This window comes from Chiloscyllium plagiosum, chromosome 25 (genome assembly GCF_004010195.1).
Source record: "Chiloscyllium plagiosum isolate BGI_BamShark_2017 chromosome 25, ASM401019v2, whole genome shotgun sequence".
In the NCBI taxonomy this organism is placed as follows: domain Eukaryota; kingdom Metazoa; phylum Chordata; class Chondrichthyes; order Orectolobiformes; family Hemiscylliidae; genus Chiloscyllium; species Chiloscyllium plagiosum.
Genome location: NC_057734.1, coordinates 47534008 through 47548113, shown reverse-complemented (window position 1 = coordinate 47548113; position 14106 = coordinate 47534008). Strand labels below are relative to the sequence as shown.

General features: G+C 45.1%; 2 protein-coding genes across 6 annotated transcripts in view; one reads left to right on the top strand and one right to left on the bottom strand.

The window, feature by feature from the left end:
- The window catches only part of wu:fi75a02, an 80598-nt gene extending 66841 nt beyond the window's left edge, over positions 1-13757 (bottom strand). For all 5 annotated transcript variants that reach the window (XM_043716103.1, XM_043716105.1, XM_043716106.1 and 2 more), the window contains exon 1: positions 13404-13757. The gene's annotated coding sequence lies outside the window, so the exon portion shown is untranslated. The remainder of the gene's footprint in view (positions 1-13403) is intronic.
- LOC122562427 (saxiphilin-like) overlaps positions 12836-14106 on the top strand; it is a 15928-nt gene continuing 14657 nt past the window's right edge. Inside the window, exon 1 of the mRNA XM_043715283.1 lies at positions 12836-12867. Coding sequence (XP_043571218.1) covers positions 12836-12867 — 32 coding nt within the window. The remainder of the gene's footprint in view (positions 12868-14106) is intronic.

Genomic DNA, 14106 nt, shown 5'->3' with positions numbered 1-14106 from the left:
ACTGTGCCACCGTGCCGCCCACAATCTTGCTTCAATCGCTGTGACTCAACATAGATGAAGCTGCCAGTTTCTTGCCATCTCTTTTCCTCTCCTCCCCACTTGCACAGAAGAAAATCACTCCATATCCTGGGCACTGAGCATGGATAATTCACAGAAAAGGAAAAAAAAAACTGTCCCTTCCTCAAGAACAGCATCCCAGAGAGACAGCTGACTCAGCTATCAGTCTCAACGTTTATGGGGAACGCTGCACCCCTCAGCCGGATCCTCACTTAGAGGCAGATCCTCACTATCAGTCACTCAACCGATTTCAGCCACTCTGTCCTCTCCAGCCCAGGCAGGACCACAATCAGCCCCTTCCTCTCACTGCACGGGCTAAATTAACACAAACACCAAGGATAGGCTCTGTCCAATCAGCCTCATTCATTACTGAGCCTGTGAGGGGAAGAGACAACTAGGACGACAATGACGTCAGAAATAGCGACGGTAGGTCCTGAAGAATTTAGGGCAAACACGAGAGCAAACTGCAAAACTAAAATGTCATTCTACATTCAATTTCCACCTGGTCCATCACAGAACTTTACCTTTCCTGCCTTCTCTCCCTGGAAATGGGGACAGAGATATTTTCCTTGGGGATGGTATTGCACACGCCTGGAGGAGATGGGACTTGAACCTGGGCCTCCTGGCTCAGAGGTATGGACATTACCACTGCTCCACAAGAATCCCCTGGCATTTCCTGGAATACATCCACTGCAAACCCACCAACTCTCACAGCTACCTTAATTACTCCTCCTCACATGCAGCTCCTGCAAGGACTCCATTCCCCTCTCCCAGTGTTTCTGTGGCAATGATACTTCCAAAATTACATTTCTGACATGAATTCCTCTCTCTGCTGTTGACAGAGCTCTCACTCGTATCTGTCAGATTACCCACATTTCTGTCCCCATCACATTCCCCTTCCTCCCACAAATCGAGTATTCAACCTTCCAGCATCCAGAGCCAGGGCAGTCTCCCACAGAACAGAGCCAAGATCTCTCTCAGACAAACCAACTGAGATTTTCTTTTTGAGGGGTGGGGGTGACAAGATACCAGACTGCGCACACAACAAACAGTCCCACCTTACTCAAATGGGAGTGCCAGCTGCAGAGAGGTAAATGCAAGGGATTGAGGGAAGTGGGGGAGGATGTGCCTGGTTTATCCTCCCACCGACCACAGATCCAGGGCGGGAGGCAGATCAAATTGGGGAAGTATGCTGCAGTTGTACAAAACCTTGGTAAGGCCGCACATGGGAGTATTGTGTTCAGTTTTGGTCACCTCGCTGTAGGAAGGATGCTATTACACTGGAAAGAGTCCAAAAGAAATTTACAAAGATGTTTCCAAGGCTCAAGGGCCTGATATCCTTATAGAGGTGTACAAGATTATGACAGGCATGGATAAGGTGAATGCACTCAGTCTTTTTCCCAGGGTTGGGGAAATCAAGGACAAGAGGGCATCAGTTTAAGGTTAGAGGGGAGAGAATAAGAGGGAACCTGAGGGGCAACTTTTTTATACAGAAGGTGGTACGCATGTGGTTGAGGCAGGTACATGAACAACATTTAAAAGGCATTTGGACAAGTACATGGAGAGGAAAAATTTGGAAGGATATGGGCAGGGAAATGGGGTTAGCGTGGATGGACATTTTGGTCGGCATGGAACAGTGTGGGCTGAAGGGTCTGTCTCCGTACTGTAGGACTCTATGAACTCGGAGTGTGGATGGGCACATGTGGCAGAGATATCATAGTTATTACAGAAACACAGCTGAGGAACAGACAGGAATGGTCAATGTTCTATGATTTAGGAAGGTGAGAAGGGGAGGCAAGGGGGGGGTGGGGGGGGGAGGGCAAGTTGCATTTTTGATGAGCAGCTGTACTTGGGGAGGATATTCCTTGGGAATTGTCTTGTGAAGTTATATGGGTGGAACTAAGAAATAAGAAGGGGGTGATCAATTTGATGGGATTATACTACAGGCCCTCAAATAGTCAGCTGGAAATCAAGGAGAAAATATATAGAGAGACAGCTGAAAGAATAATAGGGTTGTAATAGGAAGGGATTTTAATGTTCCGAATATCAACTGGGACTGCCACAGCGTTAAAGGCTTGGATGGAGAGAAATTTGTTAAGTGTTGACAAGAAGATTTTCACAATCAATCTGTAAATAGCCCGACTACAGAAGGGGCAAAACTTGACCTCCACTTAGGAAATAAGACAGATACGTGATGAAAGTGCAGTCAGGGAGCACTTCAGGACCAGTGACCATAACCCTATTAGCTTTACAATAGTTAGGGAAAAGGGTAAGACTGGCCGATAAGGCCAATTTTGATGGTGTTAGACAGGAACTTACAAAAGCTGATTGTATGGGCTGTTGGTAGGCAAAGGGACACCTGGCAAGCGGGAGGCTTTCAAACGTCAGGGAATAAAAGTTCCGAGTTCATACGCCCGTGAGAATGGAGGGTAAGGCTGGCAGGAGCAGGAGGGAACACTGGATGACTTGAGGTATTGAGGTTCTGGTCCACACATCAGGCAGAGACAGCAGGGACTGAGTGAATCTCTGGAGTACAAGGGCAATAGGAGGATACTTTCAGAGGGAAACCAGGAAGGCAAAAAGGGTGCATGAGACCTCTGGCAAATAAGGTTAAGGAGAATTGTAAGAGCTTCTACATGATAAGGGCAAAAGGAGAAGGAAGAGAATAGGGTTCCTTAAAATCAATCAGGTCACCTATCTGCGGAACCACAGCAAACAAGCGAGATTCTAAAGGAGTTTCCTCATCAGTACGTGCTGTGACAACAGACGTGGAAGTGAGGGAACTCAGAAATAAGAAGTGATCTTGAAAAGAGTCCACATTTCAGAAGAGGTGGTGCTGGAGGTCTTAAAACTTATAAAAAGACAGATAATTCCCCATTACCTGATCAAGTCTCTTCCAGGATATTGTGGGAAGCGAGGGAAGAAATCGCTGGGCCCCGAGCAGAGACAGCCACCAAATGAGGTGCCGGAAGATTGGAGAGTGGCAAATATTGTGCCATTCTTTAAGAAAGGCAGTAAGGAAATGCCAGGGAACTATAGCCTGGCGAGCCAAATATCAGTGGTAGGTATGTTGTTGGAGGGGACATAGAGACAGCATCTACTGTACATGATTGAATTCGGTTGAATGTTTCGAAGAGATGATGAAACAGATTTATGAAGGCAGAGTGGTGGACGTTGTGTCCATGATTTTAGCAAGGCCTTTGATAAGGTATTGCATTGTTACTAAGATTAGATCACATGGAATTCAGAGTAAGCTTGCCAATTGGATATAAAATTGACAAGACAGTAGGAGACAGAAGGTGGTGGTGGAGGGTTGTCTTTCAGACTGGTGGTCTGTGACCAGAGATGTTCCACGACCAGAGATGTTCCACAGGGATTGGTGCTGGGTCCACTTTTGTCTGTCATTTATATAAACAATTTAGATGAAAAGACATAGTTAGTAAATTTGCAGATGCCACCAAAACTGGTGGTATAGTGGACAGTGAAAAAAGGTTATCCCCTCCAACAACTTACCCACCACTGATGTGTAGGCTCGCCAGGCTTTAGTTCCCTGGCATTTCCTTACTGCCTTTCTTAAAGAATGGCACAATATTTGCCACTCTCCAATCTTCCGGCACCTCAGTGGTGGCTGTTGATGATATAGATGTCTCTGCTCGGGGCCCAGCGATTTCTTCCCTCGCTTCCCACAATGTCCTGGAATAGACTTGATCAGGTAATGGGGATTTATCTGCCTTTTATAAGTTTTAAGACCTCCAGCACCACCTCTTCTGAAATGTGGATTCTTTTCAATATCACTGCTTATTTCGGAGTTCCCTCGCTTCCACGTCTGTCTTCACAGCACATACTGATCAGTGGGATCTTGACGAATTGTGCTCGTGGGTTGAGGAGTGACAGATGGGGTTTAATTTTGATAAATGTGAGGTGTTACATGTTGGTAAGGCAAACTAGGGCAGGAATTTCACAGTTAATGGTAGGACTCTGGGGAACGGTGCCAAACAGGGAGACCTAGGGGTTCAGATACACAGTTCTTTGGCAGTGGTGTCACAGGTAGACAGGGCAGTGAAAAAGCCTTTTGGCATGCTTATCTTTATTAGTCACAGCATTGAGTACAGGAGTTGGGATGTCATGACATTGGTAAGACCATAACTCTGCGTACAATTCTGGTCGCCATGCTACAGGAAAGATGTTCTTAAACTGGAAAGGATGCAAAAAAAAAAGATTAATGACACTGGAGGGTTTGAGCTACAGGGAGAGGTTGGACAGGCTGGGATGCTTTTCACTGGAGCATCGGAGGCTGAGGGGTAACCTTACTGAGATTTGTAAAATCAGAAGGGGCACAGATAGGGTAAATATCAGAGATCTTTTCCCCAGGGGCATCGGGGAATCCAAAACTAAAGGGCATACGTTGAAAGTGAGAAGGGAAAGATTTCAAAGGGATTGGAGGGGAAACATTTTCTCACCCAAAGGGTAGTGCAAGCATGGAATGAGGTACCAGAGAAAATGATGGAGGTGGGTACAACTATAACAACACTTAAAAGACATTTGGACAGGTACGTGGCAAGGTTTAGAAGGATATAGGCCGAACACAGGCAAATGGGACTAGCTCAGTTTAGGAAACCTGGTCAGCATTGACGAGTTGGGCCGAAGGGTCTGTTTCAGTGCTGGATGTAAATATGACTCTATGAGGGTGAGAGCGAGATTTATGACAAACAAAATGAACGGATAGCTCAAGTAAGGAAATGTGACAGATTAACCATTAAAAAGAAAGACTGAAAAACAAAAATTGCTGGAGAATCTCAGCAGGTCTGGAAGCTTCTACGGAGAGAATCAGAATTCATGTTTCGGGTCCGGTGACCCTTCTTCAGAAACGTGGCTGCAAGGTGATCAAAGGTGTGACTGGAATATTCAGAGGTATACGGAATTGCAGAGGACTGGATGGGTGGATGAGCTGTTATTAAGGGACAGTATTACCAAGGGGTGACTTTTGTTCAGAAGAGTGAAAAAGGTAGAGACTGGAGGTGAAAAATAGCAAATGAAAATAGCAATGAAAAATAAGTCCCATAAGACTATTGGAGTAGCTTTTGGACCAGCTAATATTAGCTACGATGTAAAACAAACAACTTGTTTTTTTTTAGAAACAGGGGCTTCTAGGAAAGACAATACAATAACTCTTCATGGTTTTTATAGAGTCAGAGTCATAGAGATGTACAGCATGGAAATAGACCCTTCGGTCCAACCTGTCCATGCTGACCAGATATCCCAACCCAATCTAGTCCCACCTGCCAGCACCCGGCCCATATCCCTCCAAATCCTTCCTATTCAAAGACCCATCCATATGCCTCATAAATGTTGCCATTGTACCAGCCTCCACCACATCCTCTGGCAGCTCATTCCATACACATACCACCCTCTGCATGAAAAGGTTGCCCCTTGGGTCTCTTTTATATCTTTCCCCTCTCACCCTAAACCTATGCCCTCTAGTTCTGGACTCACCCACTCCAGGGAAAATACCCTGTCTATTTACCCTATCCACGCCCCTCATGATTTTATAAACCTCTACAAGGTCACCCCTCAGCCTCTGTCACCCCAGGGAAAAAAACCCTAGCCTATTCAGTCTCTCCCTTTAGCTCAAATCCTCCAACCCTGGCAACATCTTTTCTGATTATTCAAATTGGAAGATAAAAGCCAAGATGATACATTATTTGGGACAATTTCTTTGAGCCATATGCTATGGTGCTAACTCGGGAGTAGGCTATTTTAGACATGGCAATGTGTAATGAGTCAGGATTACTAACCCATAGTAAAGGATCCTTTAAGCAACAGTGATCATAACATTTAGAATTTCACCTTTCAGTTTCCGAGTTGGATAACAGTCTCAGCCTCGTGTATATAAAGGGCAAAAAAATGAACAGATAGCTCAAGTAAGGAAATGTGACGTATTAACCATTAAGAAAGAAAGAAAGACTGAAAAACAAAAATTGCTGGAGAATCTCAGCAGGTCTGGAAGCATTTACGGAAAGAGTCAGAGTGAAAGGGCTGGCTAAAGCAGACTGGGAACAGACATTAAAAGGTTAGGGGATGGAACCAAAGGCATACATTTATGGAGATAGTCCATAACCCTCTAATATATATATATTTCAATGAAGAAAACAACACAGAAAAGGACATACCCATCAGCTCTAAACTATCAAACAGAGAAAATGTGCATGATATATGATTAGTCAGTGAAAAGATCAAAGTTTGGGAACCAGCAAGGAAAATATTAGTGCATGGGAGAAATAAAAGAAAACAGATTTTTTTTGAAGCATATAAAAAGGAAAAGGAAAAAAGGAAAGGGAAGGAAGGAAGGAAAAAAGGAAAGGGAAGGAAGGAAGGAAAAAAGGAAAGGGAAGGAAGGAAGGAAAAAAGGAAAGGGAAGGAAGGAAGGAAAAAAGGAAAGGGAAGGAAGGAAGGAAAAAAGGAAAGGGAAGGAAGGAAGGAAAAAAGGAAAGGGAAGGAAGGAAGGAAAAAAGGAAAGGGAAGGAAGGAAGGAAAAAAGGAAAGGGAAGGAAGGAAGGAAAAAAGGAAAGGGAAGGAAGGAAGGAAAAAAGGAAAGGGAAGGAAGGAAGGAAAAAAGGAAAGGGAAGGAAGGAAGGAAAAAAGGAAAGGGAAGGAAGGAAGGAAAAAAGGAAAGGGAAGGAAGGAAGGAAAAAAGGAAAGGGAAGGAAGGAAGGAAAAAAGGAAAGGGAAAAGTTGCCACCCAGGTAAATAGTGCGGTGAGGAAGGCATATGGCGTACTGGCTTTTATTGGTAGAGGAAGAGAGAAAGAGAGAAAGAGAGAAAGAGAGAAAGAGAGAAAGAGAGAAAGAGAGAAAGAGAGAAAGAGAGAAAGAAAGAAAGAGAGAAAGAGAGAAAGAAAGAGAGAGAGAGAGAGAGAGAGAGAGACTGGGAATTAATAATGGCAAACAATGAAACGTTGAGTAGTGTTAAACGGTGTTAAGTATTTTTCAATTTTCATGGTAGAAGAATCAATAAGGATCCTCGGAACAGCATAAAACCAAGAGGGGAGAAAGGAAGAACTTAAAGCAACCACTCTAGAAAAAGTAATGACTCGGAGATCCAATAGGTCCCCGACACCCAACACCGAGATCAGGGGGTTTGAACATGTCTGCAGAGATAGCGGATAATACTTGGAATCTTCCCACAAGTCCTGAAATTCTGGAGACCCAGTAAATTGGAGAAATGCAAGTGTAGTGACTCTTTTAAAAAAAAAGAGGCAGAAATCACAGACGAGTGAGTGTCATAACTGGCACCGGGGAGACACTAGCACACACTATTAAAGAGGGAATGGTGAGATGTTGAGAAGATCATAACATAGCTGAAAAAAATGTGTTGCTGGAAAAGCGCAGCAGGTCAGGCAGCATCCAAGAAGCAGGAGAATCGACGTTTCGGGCATAAGCCCTTCTTCAGGAATCAGGCTCATGCCCGAAACGTCGATTCTCCTGCTCCTTTGATGCTGCCTGACCTGCTGCGCTTTTCCATCAACACGATTTTCAGCTCTGATCTCCAGCATCTGCAGTCCTCACTTTCTCCTGAGATCATAACATACTCAGGCAGAGTCAACACTGTTTTTAAATCAATAGAAACTTTTGTTTGACAAATTTAGATGCTTTTTAGGATGAACAAGCAGGGTGGATAGCAGGGATCCAGTCGGTGTAGTCTATTTGGATTCCCTAAAGACATTTGGTAAGATGCTACATAAAAGGTTACAGCCCAAGGGGGGGGCGCATTTTAGCATGATAGAAGATCAGTGAGCCTCTAGGAAGCAGAGTCCGTGTAAACGGGCTGCTTTAGGGCTGGCAAACGTCTCAATCATTCCACATCACGCAGCCAATGCAGGGGTCTCAAGATCCAACCGGGGGATGACAGGCAAAAGGAGGAGTGGAGTGACACTGATGATGACTGATGCTCCACGGAAGATTGGGGCCATGAACGAAACGGAGAGAGACTGCAGAGAGCTGTGTGGCATGGCAGGTCTGGGGGACCTCATAACCCAAACTCAAAGTTAGCACACGGGTGCAACACAGAATTATGTCGGGACATGGAAACCGATTGGAACTGAGAGAGCTGATCTTAGTGAAGGACAGGATTCGGAGGCTGATAAACTGTTTCTCTCAAAAGGACAACCGAGAGTGAGGGCAATTTAAAAAAAAAACTTCCCATTTAAGAAGGAATTTCTTTTCAAAGGCTGCTAAGACACTGGATTTCTCGGTCTGAGTGCAGTGGAGACTGAATCATCAAGTACATTCAGGGCTGATTTAGATAGATTTGTGATTGGCGAGGGAGTAAAAGGTCATGGGGAGAAAACAGGCAGGAAAGGTCACGATCAGGTCAACTACTGAAGGCAAGGTAGGCTTGACGGGCCAAATGGCCTTTTCCTGCTCATCAAGTTTACTGCCTGCACAAATCATTTACTCCATCAGAACACAGTTTTATTTTGAACCCCTCTATTAAGTCTCTGCACGTTCTGTGCTCTAAGGAGGTACTGCTTTTCTGGTCTCCCCACAGAACAGGACGTCTGCATTGTGTTTCTGGTTAACTCCGCTGAGCCCCCTCGAAAGCCCTGACGTCGTTCCTCAAAAGGGTGATGTGCAGAGGTGAACACAGCTCCAGTTGCAGACTGACCAGCAGCCCACAAACCAGCTCAATAATAAACAAAAGCAGCCAACTTCGAGTGGTGTGTACATTGAACACTTACAGCAGATAGCACAGAGGGAGGAAAACTTACAGCGCGCACGGCGCAATCCAGCACCACCCATACTGACACACATCACAGCTAGCAGTGGTCAGGGATCAGGAATGAAATGGGAACTGTGTCCCGACTGGAAATTCAGGGGACAAAGTAGATGAGTGTGGGGTTGGAGAACCTGGTCTGCAGGTACAAGGGCTGCAGATTCCTGACGCAGTGGAACTGGTGACAGAGGGGAGTTAAGGACAGGCCGGGAGTGCAGTCCACTGTCCTCATTGGGCAGTTTGATAGTGCCCATTGGGAAAGCTTTAATCCACTTGGCTTGGGAGATGGGAATCTGAATACAACATTAGCAAGGAAGAATAAGGCACAGAAAGGGTGGGAAGAGGCAAATAAACTAAAGAAAAACTTTAATATATTTACCAGACACAGCTGTCATTGGCTGGGTCAGCATTGAGTGCCCGTCCCTCGATGCTCCATTGAGAAGGTGGGGGGTGACCTGCTTTCTGGAACCGCTGCAGTCCACCTGCTGGGGGTTAACCCACAATGCCCTCAGGGAGGGGATTCGAGGATTTTGACCCAGCGACAGTGAAGGAACAGAGTGTCTTGGAGGGGAACTTGCACCAAGTGGTGTTCCCAAGCATCCACTGCTCATCCTTCGAGATGGAAGTTGTCTTGGGTTTGGAAAATGCTAAACTTTTATGCAGTGCACGCTGTAGCTAGTACACACTGCTGCTACTGAGCATCAGTGGAGGAGAGAGTGGACACTTGTGGATGTGGTGCCAATCAAGCAGGCTGCTTTGTCCTGGATGGTGTCAAGCTTCCTGTGTTGTTGGAGCAGCCTCCATCCATGCAAGTGGGGAGTAATCCATCTCACTCCTGTCTTGTCCCTTGTAGATTGTCAGGCTTTGGGGAGGAAGGAGGGGAGTTACTCATTGCTGAAATTGCTCTGACCGGCTTGAGTCACATATGGTTGGCATAGATTCTGGTCAATGGCAACCCCAGAACTAAACACATGACCCACTCCTTACAGACAGATAAGGAATGACACCAGTTCAACTGGACAACACATCCATCCTAGGACAAGCCAAACAGAGACATGCATGAGAATTCTTCAAAGCATGGCACTCCAACCCGAACTCTATCAACAAACACATGGACTTGGATCTCATTTGCCACCCCCTATGAAAAAGAACAGGAAATGACATCACCAACCAAAGGAAACCTCAACATATAAAGAGAAAGTGGGCTACACCACCAGTGCTTCATCTGGAGGCTCACTGAAGATGTTACAGAGTACAGTGACGAAACGTCTGAAAATGAACCTTCCAGCTCAGCGAGCAAACCTACATCCATGAACACAAGAGATCAGAAAGATTGTGAAAACTGTAAAAGGTGGGTGAGTGGGGTCCCATAACCGTCCAAGTAAAACTCTGGGGTAAAGGCTGGCACAGATCTCTCAACACCACCACCATTCTCACCCAGCTCTTCCCCACTGTGAGGGCACACAAGATTGGGAACAAAGTCCCAGCAGGAAAAGCTGTGGGAAGCACTGACTGCAAGAGTTCAGATTGCTGTCCTTGGACAGGAATAGTTGAGAGAGATTTAAATTATTTGAAAATTATGAAACATATATGAGGGAAGCTGGTGCTATTGGGAGAACGTTGAAAACCAAAGGGCACTAATTTAAAGGGAACAGGAGAAGAAACTGTGAGGGGAATTAGTTTTTATTTAAACACACACATCAGGCAGCATCTAAAACATACTAGCTTGAGGTAAGTTCTGTCAGGATGATCCAAAGGGAATTTGCCAAGCAAATTTACAACAATAAAGAAATATAGGACAACGGGAATGGGCCAAGCTGCTCTTGTACTAACTCACTGGGTTTCCTGCTCCTCGGATGCTGCCTGGCCTGCTGTGCTTTTCCAGCACCACTCTGATCTAAATCCTCACTGGGTCAAATGGCTTCCTTGTGCAGTGTGACAGTTCTGGGACTGCTTCCAACAAAGCTTCTCCCAGGAGCTAGATGTTGGGGGTCAAACCTAAACGCGGGCAGGTAGGAGACGCTCAATGCAAGAAGCTGACTTGCCAGAAAACAGACTGTACCTCCACGTTGCGCAGTTCCACAACAAGAGATTCTCATTTCTTTACTGGAACAGAAAGAGGGAGAGGGAGGTGATGAGGTGGATTTGTAAGTAGCTGTCAGAGGGCACGGCATACAAGTGGAGAGGCTATAATGGGATTGGAGTTAGAGTCCGAGAGTTGTATAACCACAGAAATTGACCCTTCAGTCCAACTCGCCCATGCCAACTAGATATCCTACATTAATCTATGCCCGTTTGCCAGCATTTGGCCCACATCCCTCTAAACCCTTGCTATACTCATATACATATCCAGACACCGTTTAAAATATTGTAATTGTACCAGTCTCCACCACTTCTTCTGGCAGCTCATTCCATACACCCTCATTATGAAACAACTGCCCCTTAATTCCCCTTTAAATCTTTCCTTTCGCACCTTAAACCTATGCTCTCTGGTTTCGGATTCCACTATCCTGGGGAAAAGACCTTGGCTATTCTTGATCTTACACAGAGGGATATCGAATACGAGGGCGTAGAATTGATGCTGAATTTGTACAAGACGTGGCTGAGGTGCAACAGTATGTACCCTTCCTGCCAAAGGGTACATTTTCCCCACATGATATTCTATCAAGATTTTGCCCACTCAGTTACCCTGTCTACAATCCTCTGCAGACTGTCAGCAGAACATGCCTCCTTCCTTATTTTTGGGTCATCCGCAAATCAGATCACAGTGAATCACTCCTCTCATCCAAATCTGTAAGGTATGTTCCTAAGTAGCTCGCCCCAGCACCAATCCTTTAGTTGCATGCAGCAATGCTGAAAATGCTGAACAGTTTTCCCAGTCCCCTCTAGCCAGCTCTGCCCTCAATTACCCCTATTCAAGTTTAACACCTTGGCTTCTGCCCGAAGTTTCCCAAACTGAACGCATGTTATGGTCACTGTATCCTAGAGAATCTTTTCAGCTGAGGCCATTTTTTAAACCTGCCTCATAACACATCACCAGATCCAAAATCCTTGGTTGAACCCTCAACATATTGTTCAATGGTTATCTCTCCCAATTTGATGCTCCCTCATGCTTTTAAACTGGCCCAGGAAAGTCAGACTCACATCATAATTTAAACCTCTCACCACAGGGACCTGTCTATTGAGCCTTTTGTACAGCACCTTTAACACAAGTACATTACAGCTACAGGAGCCTGAGTTGCCATGACAACATAGGACTGCAACATGTATGTTTGAGTGTAAGCCACAAGCAGCACCAACCATGGGACAAACAGGCACCTCTCCCTCTCTGCCAGCCTGGTGTAAGCTGGAAGCATTTACAGGTGGTGTCCCCTTGTCTGTCCATGTTATGAAGATTCTTTCCTCAGTGCTTAAGACCGACACTGGGAACTCAGGGGCTGGGATGCTGCCACAAAGTCTCCAGTGTCAGTGCATTCACTTTGAGATATGGAGAACAACACGAGGCACTGTGTTCTCATCACATCCGACAGAATTGTATTGAAAGACTTCTCAGTTCTTGTACTCAGGTCCACTCGATCTGAAGTTCGACTTCGGAACATTCCTGCACGTTAACTCAGTGCTCCTGATACAAGTATGTCCAAGTCTCCCTGAACATCAAACTACACAACTTTTCCAATTTATTCTGTGTTTCTGACCTAACACACACACCTTCAAGTTGCATTTCACCCGTCATCGTGTTGTTCACCCTCTTTGCAGTGTCTTTGTATCCTCTGCAGTCTACATTCCCAGCTGGCTTTGTATGATCAGCAAATTTGCAGGCAATAATCTATTTCGCAGAGACCTAAAGTAGAGTGTGAACAGCAGGAGCTATGCGGTGTGAACCATGCAGCACTGGCTAAGAGCGGAAGAGGGACTGTTACACTGGATGAGGAGTCAGTAACAGAGTGACAGAGTCAGGAGTTTCCTAGTTAAAGATACAAGGGTGAAGTAAATAGAGTATTTAGACATGGAATGCTACGAGTGGCGATATCATTCAAGGTAAAACTATTAAAGTATTTGCAAAAATGGAAATTTCAAAAGCACAGCACAAGTGAGGAAAATTCAATGTGAAGAGGCTGTATTTGCTACAGTGGTTGAAGCAAGACAATTAGTGACAGAGTCCTGGTTGAGAATTTAAATAAAATAATTCGCCAATTATTTCCTTCCATTTGCACAAGCACCTGTGGGGGATAATTTCCAAATCGCCAGAACACGGCTGCCAAGCTTCTGGTCAGAGAGGGAAAAAAAACAAGAATGTTTGATTTTCACCAATGCATGTTACTCAGGACAGAAAGGATACAGTCTGTGCACGCAGAGACATTCAATGCAAGCCCTCAGCACGTGATAGCTCTACGGGACAAAGCAGAATCAGACAACAGCTATTCACTCAAATCTTCAATATGACAGTTATTTTGAGGCACATTACCATATCTGAAATGATGAACATAATATGGCAAGTGTAATATGCTTGGGAGAAATAGGCGCCTTTAAAATCGATGGATCCCAAAACTCTCCACTGCTGGGGTTTCCCTTACCTCGTGTCGGAATCGGCTGTGGTTGGATTGATGGGAGTTTTATTGCTCAATGAACTTTGCCCTTTTCCTCATTTAGCAAGTGTGGTTGGTGCTGAAGGAAGGAGCTGGAGCTGGGTTGGAGATGAAGTCGAAATGGTTGCTTGAAGTTCCGATCAGATCCACAGGCAGGAGAGTCCCAACACTCAACTTATAATCGACGTATTGTACAGGGCGTTGCCTGACTCTGTTAACAATCAGGAGCCAAAAATCACTTCACTATGAGCTCATTCCAGTTTCTGATTGGAAGATGTGGATACTACAAAGATCAAGGTGCTGCTGAAAGGAATCACGGTCACTCAGAATTAGGGCCCTGGAGGTAAAGGGAAAAGGAACATTGAGTACAAGGGTGCAGGCAGTTACAGTACATAGTCATCTCAATAGATAGCATTGATCAAAGCAGAGATGAGGTGACAGTGATATCTCCAATACCCACAATCATTCATCAAATGGAACTACAAACAGAACCACAAGGAACAACACACAGCTACAGCCAACACAACCTGGCATTTCACTACAAAACAGATTTAAACAGAATGAGGAGAAATTATTTCTCTCAAAGGGTCAAGAATGTGTGGAATTCATTACCCCAGGGTGCAGTGGACGCTCGGATATTGAGCAAACTTATGCAGGAGATTGCTAATTGAAAATGTGCCTACGAGTTGAC